The sequence below is a fragment of the Amblyomma mixtum genome, chromosome 1, assembly GCF_055824585.1.
Source record: "Amblyomma mixtum isolate Tamu chromosome 1, ASM5582458v1, whole genome shotgun sequence".
NCBI classification, from domain to species: domain Eukaryota; kingdom Metazoa; phylum Arthropoda; class Arachnida; order Ixodida; family Ixodidae; genus Amblyomma; species Amblyomma mixtum.
The window spans coordinates 324,635,914-324,658,165 of record NC_143012.1 but is presented as its reverse complement, the minus strand read 5'-3'; the positions used below and the strand labels follow the sequence as shown (position 1 = coordinate 324,658,165).

General features: G+C 51.3%; 1 protein-coding gene across 4 annotated transcripts in view; it reads right to left on the bottom strand.

Annotated features, from left to right (window-relative positions):
- Nucleotides 1-22,252, bottom strand: part of LOC149372774 (uncharacterized) — a 126,709-nt gene that overhangs the window by 35,924 nt on the left and 68,533 nt on the right. For 3 of the 4 annotated variants that reach the window (XM_089587309.1, XM_089587289.1, XM_089587298.1), the window contains one exon: nucleotides 5,404-5,487. The exons of the other annotated variant lie outside the window; for it this stretch is intronic. In XM_089587309.1, coding sequence (XP_089443435.1) covers nucleotides 5,404-5,419 — 16 coding nt within the window. In that variant the 5' untranslated portion in view covers nucleotides 5,420-5,487. The remainder of the gene's footprint in view (nucleotides 1-5,403; nucleotides 5,488-22,252) is intronic. 4 annotated transcript variants of the gene reach the window in all.

Sequence of the window (22,252 nt, the reverse complement as noted above, 5' to 3'; positions counted from 1 at the left end):
AAAAAAAAGTTCCACATGAGTCGGCCTTAATGAGGGTGCCCACCACACAATCGATAGGTCGCCCATGGTAGCGAGCGAACGTGATGAGTCAATGGTTGAGTCTTATTACACACAACAACCTACACCATTTACTCCGAGAAAGTTCCACATGCAGCTATAGCGGTTCGAAAACAATAAATTATGGCAAATGAGGAATAACATCCGGCAATAACTAACGTCGGCGATGCACTTCCCTGTAACATGCAACTACAAGGCGCTATCGACAGCTCTATGGCGAAGAGGGTCGAACCCATTCACGAACACCTCACACGGCCGTCACGCCTGCGTCGTCAGCGGATGGGACCGGTTCAAACGTCATCAGCAGCCGAATAAGATGGGCTCGGAAACGCCGCACGCACGCGCTAGCCAGCTAGTCTAAACGTAAGCCGCAATAAAGGAAAGCGGGGAGGGGGGGGGGGGGGTTATCTGGAGAACAAGCATCGGAAAGGGAAGCCTGCAGGCCTGAGGGGAAGAAAGAAGAAAGCAGCAGTAACGGAGGCCTAATGCGGCGACGGCGGCCGAGAAAGCAAGCCGACTGGCAGCATCGCCACAGAGCTCGCACCGCTCGCACGCACGCGCGCGGGCGCGCGCAGGATGATGCTCTTAGGTGTACCGCCAACTCCGTCAACCCCAACTATCTTCGCAGCCCATTATCGGGCCAGGCCCGGTCGATTACAGCGGCCTTTGCGCCGGGGGCTGCCGCCCGGAGAGAAAATGTACGCGGCCTAGAGTGAGAAAAAGAGGGAGAGTGAGACGTCAGCCCGAGGAGGAGGATCGTGTTGGACGACGCTCGCGGAGGCTGCTGCGGGCTCCTGCGTGACTCATTCGCGGTGAGCGCATTAAATGGAAGCGGAGAGAGCGGAGGAAGCACGGCATTAAGGAGAAAGCGGCGCGAGACACTGCGGGGCAGCCGCTGTAACGGCCCATGCGCGATTGCGGGTGCAGGGAGGGGAGGAAGTGGTGCTCTGTGGGAGGGAAAGGGAGCAACCGCTATTAGTTGTGCCCCGAGAGGAAATTGAGTGGGTCCCTCGGCACCGCGACGCGCTAAGTGGAGCGCCAGCTGACGCTGTTTCGAGCAGCCCGTGGCCCTGTATCGAAACCTGAGGCGACCCTGGGGCGAATTGAGCTCGCTGCTAGTAGGGAGAGGGAAGAGAGGTTACATGTCAGAGGCATTTCTCACACAACCCTTATCCTCAAACCCCTTCATTTTCTCGATACCGCCTGCCTGTACAATGCGGTGCCCTTTCAACAACAGCCGGCTCTTGACGTTGTCGACCTTGCGAGGGGATGTCATGGCAAAACTACCAAGGCATTTGCTTTTCATTATCGTGACACTGTTTGTTGTACGCTGTCGGTCTCGCTGCCAGCTCGCGAGAGATGGCGCTTGCATCCTGGGAAGTAGCCTAACTGGCTACTGATGGGACAAGCGGAGCTGTAGTTTCGGCACATTTTGTTGTAACGTGGCTTCGTTGCCACGCACGTCCGCCAGGAACAGGAAAAACAAAGGAGGCGGGTGGGGAAAAAAAGCAGGAAACTTGAGCTAGCTTCGTTCTTAAATTCTCACCGTGCTGGTTCCACCTAGTCACGTGTTTCGACAGCTCTCACTTTCCATAGCAACGCGCGACGTACTTAGAAATACTAATGCCGATCATGCATCAGCGTCCTCCACCCTGCTCGTTATGAGCAAAAAGACAACGCGTTCAAAAGCCAGCTGCGTCAAAAAAGCCTCACTGGCCGCCCTATACAATAATTCCGGGAGACTGGTCCATGTGTTCCTTCCTGTCCGGTTGCATTTGCAGACTGATGCCGACCATGCAAGCTGCGCGCACATCCGGTCCTCCTATTCTCTTCACAAGGAACGAAAAGATGAAAGAAAGCCTGTCATCTTGTACCGTCCCAAGTCAGTACGACACGAGAAAACACCATTGTCAATAAGAGTGGCGGCCTGCCGCCACTCGGAACAATGCTCGTTCATGTCCGTAAGGGCACTCTTCTGCCGCACGTAACCAGCCGCGACAGATGCCGCCGCTGTTCCCTTGACTCGATGCAAGCATACGCGTCGTCATCATGGACGCCGCATCTCATTTTAAAGCAAAAGAGGAAAGGCTTTTCTTCATGGGAGACCGCCTTTGTCTTCTCCCCTCCCTGTTTCCGTGAACGCTCCCGATCGAGTCCTGACAACCCGAGCTGTCCACAAATTTTAGCCTCCACCATTCTTCGGCTGGACGAGCAAGATGAAGAAAAGACAGCGCAATGAAGCAGCGCTCCTCTCTCTCCGTAAGTCGCGACAGGCGTTCGGTCGCGTGCGCAGCATAGCAGGCCTGTCACAAACGCTCCGCGAACAGCTCGACGTGGGGGGCTAATTTAACTTCCACAAGAACGAGCACACGCTGCCACGGAGGAGGCCACGGCGACGTCAGAGCTCCCAATGAAGAAAATAAAAAGAAGAGAAAAGAAGAAAGAAAGAAGGGAGCGTTAAAAGGACTCCCACGCCGCATTCACGGTTCGCATGCACTTTCGGCCGCGGCCAGCTCGGAGATGTCCCGGTTCTAGTGGAATGGACGTCCAGAAGCCTCTCTTCGTGCAGGCTGAGAGAGAGAGAAAGAGATGTGCCCGCCATTAAGCATTGAAGAACAAGGAGGCGAAAACAAGGGGGGGGGGGTCTTGGCGTGTCGGAGCTCTATCCTCAGTGCCGCGTTTCCGACAACTGCGGCAGCGGCGGCGAGGAGATTTTCTCCTGACAAGTACTGACGGCATCGCTGAAGGAGACAACAGCAACAACTCGAAAAAAGAAACAAAGCATAGAGCGGAGGCAGGCTACAAAGCTGGATCGCGATTCACGAAAAAACATGCTCATTGAAAGGAGCTGGACCTCCGCCACATCTCTCTTCTTTCTCCCGCACTTCCCGCGCAACTTCTGGGCGAACGCTTCAGCGGACAGCCGGATGGAGAGGGTGCGACGGCGAAGCGGCGCCCGGCTCTTTCAAATAAGCGACCGATTTCGACGCGCGCATTCGCTCACTGCCACTCGCTTGTTGACGCCGAAACAGGCGCTGCTTCCTCCCCTCCCCCAACCCCCGCGTGCTTCTCGCTTTCCCTCTCTTCCCTGTTCCTCCCTCCGGTTCCCTTTTTCCCTTTCGGCGTTGTTTCCGGCAGCGATGAGTGCATGGCTAAGAAACGCCGGCCGACCGGGGCCCCTAGAAGGCGGTTGTCAGAAAATATTGCCCGCGAGACGAATGCGAGCCAGAATTCGACTGACACCGCGACCGAAGCGCTCGCGCTTTCAGGAAGGAGCAAGCCGACGGGAAGAAGCGCCCTCGAGAATTCGCGCGGGCGTCTCTCTTTTTCATTTCTTTTTCTTTTCCCCGTACACACGCTTGCCTAGCTCCCAAAAAACGCCTCGCAACGAAATATGGTAGGAACTGGGGAAGCAGCGACGTCTCTCCCATGTCCGGCAACGGACGAGCGAACATGGCAAGCGGACAATGCATGCGGAAGCTTCTTTTCCCTCCATCCCTCTTCGCTGTGCAGCCTCTTCTGCCTGCGTAGGCTTTCTTTATTCCTCGCCCTTTTCGTCTTCGTCGTGCTTGTCCACGCATATTTTCCTCGCAACTTTTTAGCCTTCGCTGCTCGAATGAAAGGGTGTCCTATGAGGATGCGTCCAGTAGGGGTAGAAAGGGAGATAGCGGGAAGAAGGCAAGGACGGGGTTGCTGCTGCTGCTGATGCAGGCGGCCGGTGTCCTGTCTGCAGGCCCCGGACGCGCGATCAATGAGCAGAAAAGCAATGAACAAGCGGAATGCAGCGGGCAAGGCGGAAATTTCGCTGCCGCCAGACAGGAAATGAGATTTGTGCGTCCCTGAGGCGCTCCAGCGAACTGCCCCCTTCAGCGGACCAAGCGTTTCCAACCCGCACTCCCGCCCTCCGGCCTCCAGTAGCCGCCACCATCGTCGAAGCGTCCAGTTTCCTCATCGCGGGAAAAAATTGCCGGAGGAGGGAGGGAGGGGTGCAGCGATAGAGGAAGCGGCAGTGACCGCCCTTGATGGAAAAAAATACAGGATGATTTGAAGGAGTTTGCAGCGCCGCTCCAAAGACTGATTGCGTCACACAGTGGCGGCAAAGCGCGTGTCTTGTTCTATTCGTTTTCTTCGAAAGACAAGAAACTGGGGAAAAAATATCCCCAAAGTAATCGGCAATCAAACTCCGATTCCGTGGTGTGCCGGCTTTTCATTTCGCCCCGTCACAGGACGCTGGGAAGTCAGCGCTCCCTCTCATCTGGCGGGGAGGGAGGCAAGGCGCTCCCCCTGAGGGATGAGGAGCGAGGAAACGGGAAGAGGCAGCGACAGGGCACCTTACGCCTAAATGGGGCTGTATGATGGCGTGGCCTTCGAGGAAGCGGGCGGTTTGTTCCGTGGGACTAACGTATTGGGACCTGAGGGCATGTCCGTCTGCAGAGTCGATTGGGCCTTCAGTGATTCGACGCGGAAGCTTGGCCTCTGGACGAGCTGGCCCTTGATATTGCGTCGCTGGGACAGCGGAGACAGTTATTTGATGGTGTGTGCGCGGCTGGTGGATAATGACGTGTCACGGGAAGTTATTAATGCCGCTCGCCACTCCCCAGCCGGAAGACACTTTGTAGTTAGGCAGTTCAGTTTGCGGCCGCGAAGAAAGTAAAGGGATTTGGCAAGTCAAGTTGGTTCTTGGCACGTAAGCCGCGAAAAACTGTGAGGCAGCGGCATAATCATATAACAGCCATGTTTTCTAACCTTAACTGAAGTAGTTGCCCAGCTCATCTTTTTCTAAATAATCAATACGTTACGAGTTGTTAGCTATAGCTCCTCGACGTACTAACGATGCTTCAGGAATCAGCAACTTTTTTTATGCCCGAAGCTGAAACGGTTACGAGACAGGCCACAATGGAAGCCCCATGTTAGTCTTCAACCGCCCGACGTTTTTTAAAAAGTGCAGAAATCCCAGAATTTTTTTAAATTTTGCTTGCACCAAATGCGCCTACCACCACAGGGATTCGAACGCACGAAATCATGCTTACGATCAGAATGGAGCGCGCCTCTTTTTCTTTTGTACATATAATACAATAACTTGTTGGGCCAGTTGTTACACGCTTAGGCAGAGTTAACGCTCGCTTTCTATTCACTATACGCTGCCATTCGAGACGCGATCTTCTGCCAAAGCTGAACGCCTAATTTCTCCTACGATGTCATTTAACGAAAAGCAAGCTCGATTTTAAAATTGGAACGGCCCAGCCCGACGCGAGTAATTACCACCTCCAGACAGTTACTTGGCTGAGCGACTTCTTTTTCTGCCGAGCAACCAGCAGTACGCGCGTATTGCAGAATGAGCCTTACCTGCGCCAAAGAGCATGACGCCGTTTCTCCGGGCCGCAGCCCGCGCTTTTCTCTAGAAGGCTGCCGATGTCTGTCCTGAGATACCTGGAGGTAAAAGAAAATTGAGAAATAAATAGACGAAGAGTCACGATCCGCGTTATACATGCGTCGCTAAGAAATTGATGTATGTAGTGTCATTACAATAAACATAACAAAAAAATTGGAAAGACGCCCACTTGGCAGTACACTCATGCATGGCGTACGTCGGTGATAGTTACGTTCATGTCAATACACGAGGCAGAAAGCGCTTTGATGCGTCATTTATATTAAAAGACGGCATTGCGCTTTCTATTCCAATACATAGCGTTTCAATCAATGATGCAAAAAAGACGAAATTCGAACGCAAATAACGAAGCTCGACGCAACCAATGTTCGCTGATTACAAAAAGTAAGCAGAAACGATAGTGGTGATCGGCCATTTTTTGGACTAATTCTCTTCCCGTCGTTGTTCCTGCTATATAGTTTTCGTTTTTCATCTTGCTGCTGTTCTCGTCAACTGCATCATGCCTGCAAATGCTTCTATACATCAGCTCGAAGTAAAGAGGAGGGCTTGGCCCATGTAATTTATTTTTCATACTATATGTGACAGCTTCTTTCTTTTCCTTGCCACCTACCAGGAGCTGGCATTCATGCCAATTGTGGCCAAGACAGCGCTGGCAGCTTGTGTTGAGAATTATAACGTCAGCAAAAACATAAGCATTAATTAATAACTAGAACTGTTTTCAAGTAATGGACAATATCAGCCAGAAAGTGCATCAAATTTACATCAACGCAGCTGGTTCGTAAATTGCATAGCTATCACCACCAAGTGAGTATCTTGCCATGTACTTTGTCTTCTGAGCTCCAAGGCGTCAATAATGTGTTAATGTGTTGTATATATAATAAATAAAAGTACCATCCTTCATACAAACCTGGACCATTTCAAGAAAGCCATCGAAAAAATCTGTTATTAACACCAGGTTGCTAGCCCACCCCTCATGTAAAGCCCTCACCCGAGGGCCCTTGAGGTATTTCTAATAAATAAATAAATAAATAAATAAATAAATAAATAAAAACTCTAAGCATGGTGGGACTAATTCAGCTCTTCTCCGGAGTCGAGATACAAAGAACACTGTAATTCATTGTCCACGCAAAGGATCATTAACGAACAGAAATCAGCGCACAAATTCTGGCAAGGCTCACGCTGGGAAGCACTTGTCACAAAGCGTCACTCTGTTGACTAACTTCACCCCCGTGCTAGACGATCCGCGGCTCCATTAGTGGCGGTGCCAGTCATCGCAGCGCAACTAGTGAAGCAGAAAGCCCAGCCCCGATGCCCGCGATCGCGCGCGTACAGAGGCCACTTTCGGAAATCGCGCTGAGACCGGCTCGCGTAGACGCGGCTGCGAGCGCTGCGCCCCCGAGCGAAGGCGAGACGACCCAGCCGTTCGCAGCGCCCAAAACGCCCGTAACAGCGGGGAAAGGAGTGGAGAGAGGAAGGGGGGCTGGAGAAGGCAGCGGCGAGGAACCCGACCCGCTCGTTTCCCGGAATATTTATACAAACGGGAATCCAAACGAAGATATTCTCCCTTGATCGCCCGCAATTTGGACGGGTGCGGACGGGAGGAAAGCTCGGGTGAGGAGGGACGTGCCAAGCGGAGCGGCGTCGAGCCACTGCAGGTGAAGGCTGCTGTGAGTGAAGGGTGATTTAGTTGCGGATGCTACTTTTCTAAGTGCCTCAAAGGACCCTGGTTCAGCCTCAAGTGACAATGAAACGTTTCATCGAAAGCATCTCTTTTGCAAACGGCTGTATATACTATTTCTTCGCACAGGACAGACAGCAATAGCAAGATTTCTCAAGTAACACTTGTTGCTGGGCTAGTCGGTGCATTATTCTTCGTACAAAAGTTAGCGGAAAAACACAAGACACTCACAAGAAAGATGGACAGGACAACGCGCTACTGACAACTGATCCTTTATTGGAAAGAAACACGTAATATATAGGCACACCGTCACACCACCTATCAGCAGCAGCACACGTCAGAATGATGTAAGACACAAAGACTAAAAACACGACGTAGCTGAAAACGATAAAAAGCGGCGAATGAACACTAAAAGCATGACACGTGGTGTAGAAACATGACTGAATGGAATCCAACAGGGTGATAACAAACGATATTGTATAAAAACCTAACAAATGCAGTAAAAAAACCACGTGAAGCAAGTAAACCCTGATAAAAAAAGCCTGTGCGCTGAACACTCCAGATTACATTGAGGGGTTGTCAGTAGCGCGTTGTCCTGTCCACCTTTCTTGTGAGTGTCTTGTGTTTTTGCGCTAACTTTTGTACGAAGAATAGAGCAAGATTTCTCCTGAATATTCTGCCGAACTCCGCAAGAAAGCTTTTGCACGAGTTCCCAAACAAAACGGCCAGCCACGAGTTTCGGTTGATTCAAACGTGACAGAGAGGAGTTTTTGTTTCAACTTTCCAGTACACGTTTTAGACTTCTTGGCCACACCTGCCTTCAGTAATCACAACCCTTCTACCGAGGACTACGCCATGTTGTTTGATCGCCATGTTGTTTGATCAAGAAACAGCAGCAGTTCCAGAATAGGATGGTTCTCGGCACAACACTATTACGTAGCTCCTGGGTCCTGTCCGAAGCCTCATTCGGTTTAGATATTAGAGCACCTGTCAGGTTACTCTGAGTATGACTGTGCGTATGATATCACTGCTGAGGTCATCACGGACATCCAAATATTAAGCTGCACATAGCCCGCTTCTCTAGACGACGTCGCATGCTGCACAGCAGATGACTTTTGTCGATTCTTGGGCAACAAGCAATATGGACTCGTGTAACGTGGCCTAGGCATTCTGTCAAGTCCAATTGAATGTAAAATGCGGGCTTTAAAATCCCGAAGCGACACGCGGGTTTTGACTCATGAGGGAGGCCGAGGGCTGCGGATCAATTTAGACTGCATCGGAGTCTTTAATGCCCCCTGACACCACACCGCCCACGGGTGTTTTTCCACTTCGCCTCCATAGAAATGCTACCGCCGCGGCCTGGACTCAATTTCGCGACATTGGGACCAACGCGCGAACGCCAGAGCCATTGGCCCACAGCGGGTTATCCGTCAATTCTATTGAGAAGCAAACAGTCCAGTCACTGGAACCGAGCGCACATCCTTACCAAAATAAGGCTTCCAAGTAGTAACAGTAAAACATTTATTTCAGTAAGGAAGAATTAGGGAATCAGGGGTGGGGAGGAGATAGATATAGTGCTTGGTTTGCTTCTATCGGGTTTAACGTCCCAAAGCAACTCAGGTTATGAGGAACGCAGTAGTGGAGGGCTCCAGATAATTTCGACCACTTGGGGTTCTTCAACGTGCGCTGACATCGCACAGTACACGGGCATCTATCAGTTCACCTCAGTCGAAATGCGACCGCCGTGGCCGGGATCGAACCTGCGTCTTTCGGGTCAGCAGCCGAGCACCGCAACGACTGAGCCACCGCGGCGGCTAGATATTGAGCTTCGGCGGTCGGTATTCGTCCAGAATCCCGTTGGCCTCCGCCGCCGCATTGGCCCTCGTCACCAGCATGAGCTGTGCGCTCGGGTCGTAGTCGGTCGGGAGGGACTCCACTGTTATAGACTAGGACTATTTATCTTGGATAATAAAGGGCTCTTTTTGCACCCTCATGTAACATAGTACGTCGTGGTGTAGCCCCCACACCAAACAGACTCTTCCATATGTCTAGCGGGTCACATTTTGTGATACATGACCCTGCTTGGATATATGTCTGTCTGATGAGCCTGCTGTCCTCCTCTTTACAGAGGCTGTCTGCCGGAGCCGCGTACTTTTTAAGCGCTCCCAATAGCGCCTTAATATTGCCTCCGCGCAAGATTATGGCGTTCTGAAGGATTCGACCGGCAAACCACCCATCCGGTTCGTGAACCATCGGACAACGGTGTCTACCGTGACATTCCCCTCAATCCCAGTTTCGGGGACCGAAATATTGGTGTGTTCAATGTTTGTGTTGTTAGTTCCGTGTCTGTATTGTTTTTGTTCGGAGAGGATCCTCGCGACCTTGCGGCCGGTCCTTCCAAAGTTGGCCACTGCGCATAATACTCAGGGACAAGGTGACTGCCGATATCTCTCCAGAAAGCACTTCTACACATTATTTAGTTGACGTCATCACTTCTTGATGTCGTTATGAAATTAAATCAATAATTCGGCATTTTCAGGTAGCGTCAAATATTCGTTTTTACTCTAGCGCAGCGTTCGTGGCGATGGCTTCGCATGAGTGGGAGCTTTTGAGTAATTACTGCCCAATTAAAATCTACTCCACCTAAGGATAATTTTCTTCCGCCCAGTGGCAGATGACTGTCGTGTCCACAGGTCTTTCTTTCAAAGTCGGGCCTTTTTGTCATTTCCGACATTTTTGCACTCGAATTTATCGCATGTTTCTTTTCAGATGTACCGAATGCGGCTACAGTGGCAGTGAGCACAAAACAACATCCGGCAGTTAAAAAAAGAAAACACGAACACAGTGCACATTCAATGCAGCGGAAGCCGCTCCGTGTAGGGGCGCACACCTCCGCCTCCATCACAGACAGAAGGGAGAAGCGAGCGAAAGCATCGCGATTCACGAACTCGACAAAGGAGATTCGTTATGTGGCGTTTTATTGCGGCGAACCGAAGGCGGCTGCCATGCGGACGACTCTCTCTCCCTCTCTTTCTCCCCCCCCCCCCCCCCCTAACCGCTTGTGCCCGGGCCTCTTTTTATCCCTCTCTCTTCTGAATGCCGCTCGTCTTTTCGCGGTCCTGCTCACACAATGTGAGCTTGATTATTTTCAGCTGGAACGGTCGCTATCACTCCCGCAAAGAACCGCACTCTTCGGTCCTGATTGTCGAGCAGGCGCAACGAACGTTCGCTTCCGAAAATTGAAAGCGTTTGGTCTTTTTCAGCGGGTCATTATACAAAAACGAATGAGAGCGGCACGGAGCAGGGGTGGGCAGGTTATGAGAACGAACTCTTCTCTTCTCATCTCTTTTTTGTTTTCGTGTTTTAACCCATGATCGCAGCGATTCAAAAGCCCAATAACGAAAAATAAATAGATCTGCAAGCCGTGCATATACCTGATTGACGTTCATTTCACTGCGGGAGGGTGCCTTTGTTGTTATCCGCTATCCGTAGCTAGTCATTACAATTTCCATCCGTCAACTTCGTGACATGTAAATGAACTTTTGTCATTCGCTACGCGCACCTAATCACTACTGTTTCGTGGCAACAACCTCATGGCGTGAAAATAAACTAAAACTGGAAAGGAATTTAAATTTATTTCAACAAAACCGTGGGCTTGGACATGTCCATCTTGCCTTTGGTAAGCGATGCCACATTTTTTTTTTAGGTCCACGAAGAAACGTGCAGAAACAACCGCTAGATTCACGAACACTTCTAACAACGACCAGATTTTATTTGTAAAGGCTGCTGTTGTAATACTTAAGGTGTGTTTTTCGAGCAAAACGTGGCAGGTAGATATTTTTATTTGCCTTATAACCCTATGCTACAACGTGATGACTTAAATATCCTATGGGCATGAATTCAAAAGCCCTTCCCGCATTTTCACTATTCTTCGTACCTCATGCACAGTACTGAGCTTATATATATATATATATATATATATATATATATATATATATATATATATATATATATATATTGCTGTAATTTCTCTGCCCGTGGTCGCAATATCCGTTCTTCGATAAACATACTTTCTCATAGCCTGAGTCGCTTTTAGACGTTAAACTTCACAAACCATAAACATACTTTCTGGCTGTTTGACTTCTCAAATGGGTACGGAGTCACTCTACAATGGGAATACGTGAAAACGATCGTTTTAGATGGGAAACAAACTTCGTCCAGACTGGAAAAAGAAGAAAGAATCAGTGCACGGCGTAGCGAGGAATCTGCCAAATGAATCACAGCCTCTCCTGCAAGCAAGCGGAACTCAAAACACGCCCCACATCTCCAAGCCCGAACACAGGGGAGAACTGCCTTGCACAACGCACCGGTCTCTTCGCCATCGTTCCCAAAAGGGGGTAGCAGAGAACGGCAAAAACCAGAGCCGCTCACAACACGGCGATCTGGCGAATCGCTTGGACGCGCTCGCGCGTCGAGCCGAACAAGACGCTCGCGGACGCGAGAAAACAACGCCCCTGAGTGTGTCGAAGAAAAGAAAGGGACAGAAGGAGAGAGTTCCAAAACAAGAGGCCGGTGAAAGAAAGCCTCTTCCTCTGATTGCGCGTAACCCCATTGTCGAAGGATCCCCCGTTGCCGCCTCCTCAGACGAGCCCCACAATCGAAGAAAGAGGCTGGCAGGGACGTGCTGGAGCGAGCACAGACGCGCTCCTTCTTCCTCGCCAAAACTGCAATCGACGTCGTCGCCGACGCCGCCGAGTAATGCGCTCAACCGTCTTCTCCCAAAAGCAGCGGCAGCGAGGCTCTGCAATTGAGAGCGGCGCTCGCATCCCGAAAATCGAGTGTTGCCGTTCCTCTTCGCCGAGGGACCTCGCCGCCGAAAAGGAAGAGGAGGAGGAGGCAATAGCGGCTCCTGTAGGAGGAGCCGCCGCACCACGGTTGAACGCTCGTCGCGCACACGCGCTCCGGGCCGGCGCGTCGCACATGGCGCGTCCTGGACTCGTACGCCGTTCTGGCGTTCCTTTCTAACGCGGCTCTTGCACGCTTCAGAGAGCGTACTGCCTTCCAGAACCACGCACTCTTCTCCTCCTCCTCCCCTCTTCCCCTCTGTTTCCCATTCCAAGGCGCCCAAGTCACACCGATGGCGCGCAGTTGGCGCTCAGCAGCACCCGCTGTTCAAATGCCGGGCCGGAATGGGGCGCGTTTTCCTGGGACAGTCGCCGCATCCGCCGTTGTGTTGCGGGAAATCAATGGGAAAGCGTCGCTGCCGGCTGGCCGGCAGAGGAGCGCGTCATCAGCGCTGCATTTCGCGCCAGAGCAGCCGCTCACCCCCCTCCGTGCTCACACACACAGACACACGCACTCGCAGACCGCGGCACCTCTTCGCCGCACGCGCGCCGAGATGATGATGACCACGCGATGGACCGCTCGCTCGTCGCCGGGCCATCACGCCGCGCCGGGCTGCTGGTCCGCTGTCGTTAGGGTCGGGGCGGAGGCCGCACCCCCGCCAACTCTCCGCTCGGTCCTCCTCCCCGTCCGAGGGCGGCAGGCTCGTTTGCGGACGCCGCTTGCGCTGGCGCGAAGAAACGCGCCCGAGGAATAGGGTGCCGATTGTGCGTGCCACCAGCTCAGAGTTCTCTTTCCCCCTCGCCGCTTCCTCCCCGGAGAATGCTTCGTTAAGCAGAGCGCAGGCGAGAGAGCTCGGTTGCTGCTAGGACGCTGTGCATCTGCGGGCGGCAGCAGCAGCAGCAGCAGAAGGCGCTCTGTGCCCCCGCGAGCGCCCACCGCCTTCGGCTGTAAAAAAAGACCGCTCGTTCTTTGTTTGCGCGATGCTCAATGGACGGCCGTGCTCTCTTAAGAGAGCCGTGCACCGCGGCGTGGCAGCACGCCGCCGCTGCGACGGATGGGGGCGATCCTCGGCCGGCGTTAGTAGCGCGCAAGGGTCCCTAATGACGAGCTGGCCTCGGGATCGAGTGATGGCGGCGACCGAGAAGAGAGCGGCGCTCTTTTTCCGCAGCCCACGCTGCCGCCGCCGCCGCGTGGAACACATCAGCGTGCTCGGCAGCAGCAAGAGCCTCGACGGCTGCGGCGGCAATAAAGCCCATTGCCTCTTCTCCTTCGCAGCCGTGGGAGAGACACTTGTGCCAGGGGCTCTGCGGCCACTCGGCTCCTCCGGCGCCGGGAGAAGGGGGAGCCTTCACGGAGGGACCCTCCACGACGACGAGGCAGAACCGGCGCTCGGCCCGATCGGCACGCCGGGCCATTTCGGGGTGACGTGCGCTCCTCACGTCTCCGCGTGAGCTTCCTTCATCACCACTCGCGACGTGGGCGTCGCGAAGGAAGCGACGAGCCGCTGATGAGCCGCGCGTCAGCGGCGTGCGCGCCACGGGCGGAAGAGATGCGAGGACGATGAGCCCCAAAAAGAAACGCCTGCGTGCAGGCAGGCAAGCGCGAGGGGGGACGGAGAAATAACCCCTTTTCATGCGCCCATCCGCAGCTGGTTGCAGTTAGGCTGCTCTTCGCTCCGCGGCTGCCTTTCATATGCGCCGGTGCAGACGTCCGCTCTCGAAGCTTGGCCCGCATATTCCAGCGCTCGAGGTCAACGCACGAAGATGGATTAATGCTCGCCTCTCTTTCAACCGGCCGCGACCAAGTGGAAGAGGTTGACGTCAGACGAGTGTGCACGCTGTGGCGTAACGTGACAGAGCTTCTCCTTCAGAGTTGTTGAACGCGTGTAAGCAAGTACACTATTGGCCCACTTCCTGCTTCCCCTTTCGCGTTGTTGATTACGGTCATGTAAAAAAGCTTGCTCACATCTACGTTCATCAGACTTCCTTCGCCTGTTTTGTCGTCAACATGCGCTTTAGACGCAGGATAGTTCCCGAACTTCTCTCCACCGCTTCTTTTGACGCAAGCAATGTAGTACAAAAAGCTGCTCAAAAACTGAGACTAGCCACTTAGCACTCGGCGCTTGGTTTTCGCGTTTCCTTCAACACTCCTGGACAGAAAAACACGAACAAAATTGCCCATTAGGCATCACTAAATGGATTCAAACGTGAAAAATTGTGTCGTGCCATGCGTTGGCTTCGAACACTTTTGTAACCTGTTCAGCACGTAGCGTATATGAGTAGTGCTCGAACATCCGGCAGCAAACGCAGTCACTTTGTAAGTACACGTAATATAGGGATACATATGTACAGGTACAGCGTACACTTATAAACTCGCTTCTCTTCCGATACTGTGTAAAATGAGCACATATATAAAAGTAAAATACCTTAATGATGTCTTCTTTTGGTTGTATATGCTTCATCGTTTTTGATAAAGTGTAAAATTTAAACTTTTCTGTGAGAACGAATAATTGCCTTTGCATGAAGATGACAGATAACCATTACTTATTGCCGAAAACAACTGTCGCTTTTCCCTGTACTTATTTTCCTCTCACTCAATATATAATAATGCTAGTGCAGAGAAAGACCACCAAATGCTGGAACAAAAAAAGCATCTACGTTTATGTTTGCTATCGGTTCACTACGTTATAAGATATATCAAGACGAGCATATGATACGAAAGCACATCAAATACGATCTAATTTGTCAGCAATATTTGCTTTCGCAAAGACAAACGCCTTATCCACCTCTCGTCGAGCAGGAAAACAGGAAGACGTGCTTTTTTTTTTCAGCTTGCACTCATGAGATTGATATCATGGCTTTGTTACCGGTGAACACGGTCATAGGAACATATAATTAATCAAGGAACACGGCAAGCAGGCCGCAAGCAAAGGATGTCTTTTCAGTTTTCGCTCCTCCGAGGATTGAAATACGCATCTGACGGAGGATAAAAAAGATGTTCAGCTCATTTAGTGATTAAATATTGAATAAAATTAGAAGATAAGGGCAGGTGGGTGCGATGTAAAGAGTAAAAGAAAACGGAGACATGCATATGACTACTTCCTGTTGACGACTATGCTCGGTTACCAGCAATCGCGGCTCGGGTAATGCTTCGTGTTAGGAAAGATGCGTTTAAACAGAGCGCTCTCGTGAACTGTCAAAATTTTCAAGGAGTTGTTAAGGTCCTAGTACACGGGCCTGGAAAGACTGCTTCCCGACGTGTGTCATCGGGAAGCCAGATGCGGTGTCAGGGTCGAAGAACGCGGATCTGGGAGAAATTACCACCAAACGTGGGTCGTCGTTAAGCAAGGTACGGCGAAGGCTAAGCAGCGGCGGAAGCAGCCAGCACACATATGTCTCCTGGGTGGCTGAGAGTACCTGCTTTCTACTCGGCGACCGTTGCCCCAAGCCTGCCGTCATGGACCACACAGGTGACCCAGGTGACAGCTGATTCCATTTACCGTGCCCTTCCCGGTCGGAGTACAGAACCATAAATAAGGGGTTGAAGTTTTAGCAAAAACAGACCGCCTTTCCGAAGTCTCTTCAAGTGTCGCCGCCGCCGCCGCCGCCGCCGCCGCCGCCGCGGGGAGACCGACGTTATCTTCCCTAATTGCTGCGAGCGTGCACGGGGACAAAGGACCACTTTCCGGCCTTTTCGTGACCTCTTTGTTCCGGCCTCGAGCGGCGGATGCCATCTGAGGAACAACAGATGTCGGTGACCCGCGGGACTTTCAGCTGGCCAGAAACCACCACCTACCGCAGTCAACGCCTCGACGGCGGCCGTCTTTCCCTCGGAATCAACACGTGACAGGGGCGTGACCCTAAGTGCGGTGTTGTGTTTGTGCGCAGAGGTGAAAGTTATAGGCCCCTCCCACTCCGGCGTGGGCGTCCTCAACCTAGGGAATTTGGGGACGAAGAAGGGTATAAAAGTCGACAACGAATGCGGCAGAATGGTCTCCCACTTCAGTCTCTCACTTCTCTTCACTCTTCCTGTAAAAATATGTAAATAAACCTATTCTCCTCTCGCCACCCTTCGAGCCTCTTCGCCCAGCGGCACTCCTGTCCTGAACCCTCGACTTCAACAACTGGTTGGCAGCGGTTGGATCGACCATGCTTCGTGGTGCTGCTTCTTTGGGTGAGTGCTCGGACTTTGCTTGAGATTTGCCAGGCTTCAAATGTTTGGGTAATAACTTTGAACTGCTGGGAATCGAGGGAAGTTGTTCGATGAGGCGTGTGTGTGTTAACCTCACGACAACAGTTGAATAGCAAAGTCGGGGCTAGGAGCAGCAAGCATGGATCTCGTGACATGGCCGGAGGCGGATTTGCTAGCGCTGTGCGAGGAGTTAGGTGCGGTTGTTCATGAGGAGATGGAGAAAGCCGATATTTGTAAGTCGCTCTTAGAAATCGCTGACGAGGAAACAATTGAGTTTACTTGGGAACTCCTCAAACCCGAGCTAAAGAAAGCAGAAGAAAAGCGAAAGAAGGAGGAAAATGAGCGGAAAAGGGTCGAAGAGCAACGGCTAAAGGCAGAGCAACGGAAGCGGGAAATAGAGAAACAGGAACGGGAAATAGAGGAACAGGAGCGGGAGTTAAAAAGATTGCAGCTTAGAGTTGAGATGCTACGAGGCGCAGTCAAGAATGAAGGATGTAGAACTTCGACAAAAGCGGAGAGTGAGGAATCAGTGTGCCAAGAACATGCACGAGAAGGTAGTCAGGAACTGCGCAAAAAGGCTCAACAGGCAGAGCACAAGCGCATAATGGCAAAAGTCGACCAAAGCCTTGTCAAGGGAGACTGGGATCTGACGCGATCTCGGCTGCGAGCTTTCAAGAGAGGCGAAAGCATTTCAAAATTTATTGACAATTTTGAAAGCATCTGTGAGAAGTCGAAATTAGACAAAGACATTTGGAGCTCTATGCTAGTGTCCCTTTTACCAACTCGGCCTGCCTATGTCGTACTGAGCCTGTCCGATGAGGAGATGGATGACTACAAAACAGCGAAGGCAGCTCTATTCCGTCACTTCGGAGTGAGGACAGAGTACCTAGGCGGCCGGATGCGCTCCGATGCGAGAGTGAAGGAGCCATTTAGATCCGAGGCTGCTTCTGCCCAGAGAAAACCCGTAAAGCATCAGACTGTCGCGGAATGTAAATATCTCAACGCTGCAAAAACGAAACAGACGCGTGATTGGCCCGAGTGGGAACCAATCGCGACAACTCCAGAGAAACGTTCCAAAGAGGCCAGAGAGACCGTTGCCGAGCTGGATCGGGGCGACGCTCGGATAGAGGGAGAAGGTGCAGGGAAAGGGGAGAACCTGACACTAGATTGTAAGAAAAAGGCACGTGAAACCGTTGCCGAGCCGGGTCACCGCGTTGACATGAAACGTGGGTCAGTGCAAGCGGGCGACCGGCTAAGAGGTAAAGCTGAAAAAAGGGAACACCCGACCCGACAGCTTAAGGAAAAGGCATGCCAGACCGTGGCCGAGTGGGACAAGCGCGACGCCACGAGAGAGAAGTTGGTTTGGGCGTCCAAGCGGCACGGGCGTGAGAAGGAAAAAGTAGACGTGCCCGAATTTACAGGTTCTAAATGTAAAATCGAGGCTAGCCTTAAAAAGTGTGCACAAAAGAGTGCAGAGCGGTGCCACCGCAAGGGGTGTGACAAAGATGAGCCTGGTGTGCTCAAAGGCAGTGAAGAAGACGCGCAAACGACAGCGGACAATACTCAGGGGAATGAGTCGCCTAAACCAGAGGCAGTGAAACGTCCCGCGGTCGATTGCGTAGAGGTAGTGCGTAGCTGCGACGCCAGCGAGATAGCGCGACAACCCGGAGAGAAGTGTGCCCTTAGTGAGTGCGGGGAACCTAAAGAAATGGTTGTTGATCCCGAGAGGCACGCGGGAGGCTCGCAGCTGGGAGAAAAGAGCGCACCACTGCCGGAGCAGAAAGAAATGAAAGGCTCTCATCTTGCAGTGCTATCTGTCACTAGCGTAAAGAGAGATGGGGTTGGTTTAAAGCCTAAAGGAAAGAACCGCATTGCGTGTCAGAAAGCAAATTCTGATCGTGCGACGCGTGCGGATAGGTCAGAGAACAACCCCCCCAAAATCGCTAGGAAGTTGTCATCCAAAGATGAAAGTGGCAGTAAGCCCACAAAAAGGCCGCGACGTGCGAAAGAAGCAAAATCGTGTTGTCTAGAGACAAGTGCGGTCAGCTCTCGAAGGGGGAGAGAAGTAAAAGTAAAGTACTCTCGCTGCAAAAATACCCGACCACACGATTCCCTGAAAATGAGCGGAACGATCCCCAGGCGAAAAAAACGACGTCGAAAGCTATCACGGCAAGTTTGTGGTGCCAGGCTACTGAAAAGGGCGCGCAAAACTCGTTTGCGTCTGCCGTGTCAACAGACGAGTAAGAAGGGGCACACTGCAGCGGGCTCAAAGTGGGAAGGGGGGACAAGCAATCCCCTCGCCGGAAGACCATTGTTGTGTAGTCGGGTTCGGCACTACACGCGCTACCGAGGCTGTCACAGTGGCTCGAAGGAGCACGGAGACAGAGACAGAAACGCGAGGGGTGGCTTCATTCGTCACGCTTCCGCAACGCGAGGGAAGGTTAGACGGACGCGACCATGCAGGGCGCGGCTGAAAGGATAATCCTTGAGCGCAAAGGAGAGGGAAATTTTGCTTATCCTTTTCTTTTTTTTTGTGAGCTTTTTGAAAGCTGTTTGTTTGGTTCGAACATAAGAGGACAGGCTACGACTCAATGAGAGTGAAAGTTTATGCTGGATCCTGGAGAGTGATTTGTTCGGACCAAGAGCTTCCTTTTTTGTTGTGTATGATTTTGCCGTAGAAAGAAAGGCAGACAACTGTGAAAAGTAAATTTACTTCAATTTGTCAAAAGCTTAGATCCCTCTCACATGTATAGTGAACTGTCATGCTAAGACAGAATGTGATGTTATGGCAAATCAGGGAAATTGAGAATAAATTGTGTCTGGCGAGTGCATTTCAGGTGCAGTTTTGCAACACTGCTTTTACAACTTGTAGCCGATAGTGAAGCCATGGACTCTAACGGAAAGAAACCGGCAGAGCATAGTGTACGGGCACGTGGCTTCCATACCAAGACGCAGAGTTACATCTGCAGGCTTCAATGTACTCTCAACTTCGAGATAGCGATCTTTTCGACAGTGTTTCCTCGGAAAGATCATGTAAGGATGAGCTGGGCAAAATTTTGAACTTGCTTTTGAAGATCCTTTTAGTTGACAGTGGGTATTATGGTTGATCTCAGCTTTGCAGTTTTTAACGAAATTTTAGTTGTGGGTCAAAGCTTTGAGAGACCACGCCTAAATCGTGCTACGTGGCGGTTTGACTTCGGCCGTTATGAGGTTGCATGTGGCTTCGCTTTATGGCCACGACTGTTGCTGTCAACTGCAAAATTTTGAGTTCAATTTTAGGCTTCCCATTTGTATTGCTTAACAGCCTGGTGGATCTCGGGTGAATTTCCTTGCACTGCCTGGGGTGTGGCGCTATGTTGTGTGGTTGGTTTCGACTAATGCCTCCCTTGTGCGAGGATTAGGACTCTGCTGTGTGCTGTGTGCAGAGAAAATCAAGAGAGGCATCCCACTCTACCACTCAAGCCCATCTCTCCTCGGCAAGTGATTGTGACCACTGGCCGGTCGAGATTCTCCTGGCCGCGGAGGAGCTGTTAAGGTCCTAGTACACGGGCCTGGAAAGACTGCTTCCCGACGTGTGTCATCGGGAAGCCAGATGCGGTGTCAGGGTCGAAGAACGCGGATCTGGGAGAAATTACCACCAAACGTGGGTCGTCGTTAAGCAAGGTACGGCGAAGGCTAAGCAGCGGCGGAAGCAGCCAGCACACATATGTCTCCTGGGTGGCTGAGAGTACCTGCTTTCTACTCGGCGACCGTTGCCCCAAGCCTGCCGTCATGGACCACACAGGTGACCCAGGTGACAGCTGATTCCATTTACCGTGCCCTTCCCGGTCGGAGTACAGAACCATAAATAAGGGGTTGAAGTTTTAGCAAAAACAGACCGCCTTTCCGAAGTCTCTTCAAGTGTCGCCGCCGCCGCCGCCGCCGCGGGGAGACCGACGTTATCTTCCCTAATTGCTGCGAGCGTGCACGGGGACAAAGGACCACTTTCCGGCCTTTTCGTGACCTCTTTGTTCCGGCCTCGAGCGGCGGATGCCATCTGAGGAACAACAGATGTCGGTGACCCGCGGGACTTTCAGCTGGCCAGAAACCACCACCTACCGCAGTCAACGCCTCGACGGCGGCCGTCTTTCCCTCGGAATCAACACGTGACAGGGGCGTGACCCTAAGTGCGGTGTTGTGTTTGTGCGCAGAGGTGAAAGTTATAGGCCCCTCCCACTCCGGCGTGGGCGTCCTCAACCTAGGGAATTTGGGGACGAAGAAGGGTATAAAAGTCGACAACGAATGCGGCAGAATGGTCTCCCACTTCAGTCTCTCACTTCTCTTCACTCTTCCTGTAAAAATATGTAAATAAACCTATTCTCCTCTCGCCACCCTTCGAGCCTCTTCGCCCAGCGGCACTCCTGTCCTGAACCCTCGACTTCAACAGAGTACAGCTTGGCTGAGACACTACCCGATGGACAGGTTGTGACGACGACGCATGGTCACGTTGCCTAGGTGGCCCACCTGCCTCTGGGGTTGCTCCGCGGGGACTGGAACCTGCCACGGCCATGCCCGTGGTTTCTCACTCACAACGCCGACAACGCCGGCAGCGCCGACACCGGATTTTCTTGAGAACGGGGCCTTAAACGCTATCGCATTAAGATAAAAAGGACTCATTTGCCCGCGAGCAAAGAAGACAATGAACGCGATCCGCAGTTTAATCTTTCTGAAAAAATAATGCTCTATCTTGCTCTGTCTTGGTACTTATATAAACAAATAATCTCTGCGTGCTAGCGTTCTGCTCCATCGTATAATATCAGCAAAGTCCTTTGAAGAAGCTATCAAGTGAATGCTCCGTCAAATCATTTTGCAAAGCATGCATTGACAAGAACATGCATTACCTAAAGTGCAAAGTGCGATCCGGATGTTGACCAAGCATGTATTGGTGTTTCGAATGGATATTGTTTTTCATGAAGCGCTGCAAAATATCTACAAGGAACTTGGCACTTCATGAGTCATATTTTCCAATGAAGCTCTTCACCGGTTAACTTTTAGCGAACACTGCAGGCCAGCAATGAGCGGAGTAGATGGAAATAGCGAAATTAAAGTATTAAGAGAGGATTCGTTGTAGCAGCTGCACTTAAAAAATCTCATCCGGTTCTTTAAATAACGTCAAAAAACGTGCTATAAAAGGACCTTCCATAATGCGTGCGATTGTAGCTTCTTATCTGTTAATCACACAGTGTGCATCACTGTACAGACTACACAGTGAACATAGTTCAGTTTTGAAAACAAAAGCAAAGCAGTCTAATTCACAGATTTCAAAACCGCCTAAGTCACATCTGCGTGGCGTTTCCGTTTGTAAGAACGATCAATTCTGTTGCGCCTATAAATAAACTCTTCACGCACAATCTCCTCACCTGTAAAGAGGTGCAGGTGATTTTACCCCCAGTAGTTTTTTTTTTTTTTTTCTCTTTTCTTCAGAGCTTTAATAAGTACATATGGAGCGAGCTTTTTTCACATTTTTTCGTACATAACTGAAACGACACCGCCATAGACTGCGTGAAACAAAAATAGCTTTTTCATCAGCAGTGTAAGGAAAGAAAGTGCACTGCACTACAGCTGAGCGACCACATGTCAAAAAGGGCAGAGGCACTTGTTATAAAGCGCAGGAAAAGAGAAACTCTAGCGTAACATGCTGTCCGCCTAAACTTTTACGCTTTACTTGAACACACAGATTAGAACAAAAAAAGAAAAAGAAGGTTAAAAAAACGGTAAAACACTATCCTTGCTCTCGTTGTTCCGCATGACTTCGAGCAAGAAGTGTACGAATATAACGGTATCGTCACTAACACTAAAATATCCGAAATGAATGTCTTAAATATTTTTAAACCTCTTTCGCTAGGAGGGAACCTTCAGCTGCACCTAGCATGCTTCTCGATCGGAATTTTACTTTATCAGGCCCCTTCGATGACAGACACTGTGCATTTGATTAAGATGTACTCATTGCCTGAAATCAGAATTTCGTTGGGCCGAAGCGTCGTGAATGTATGCAGGTGCCAAGGGGAAAGAAGAAACGAGCTGTGCTGAAAACCATTTTGATATCTAACGGG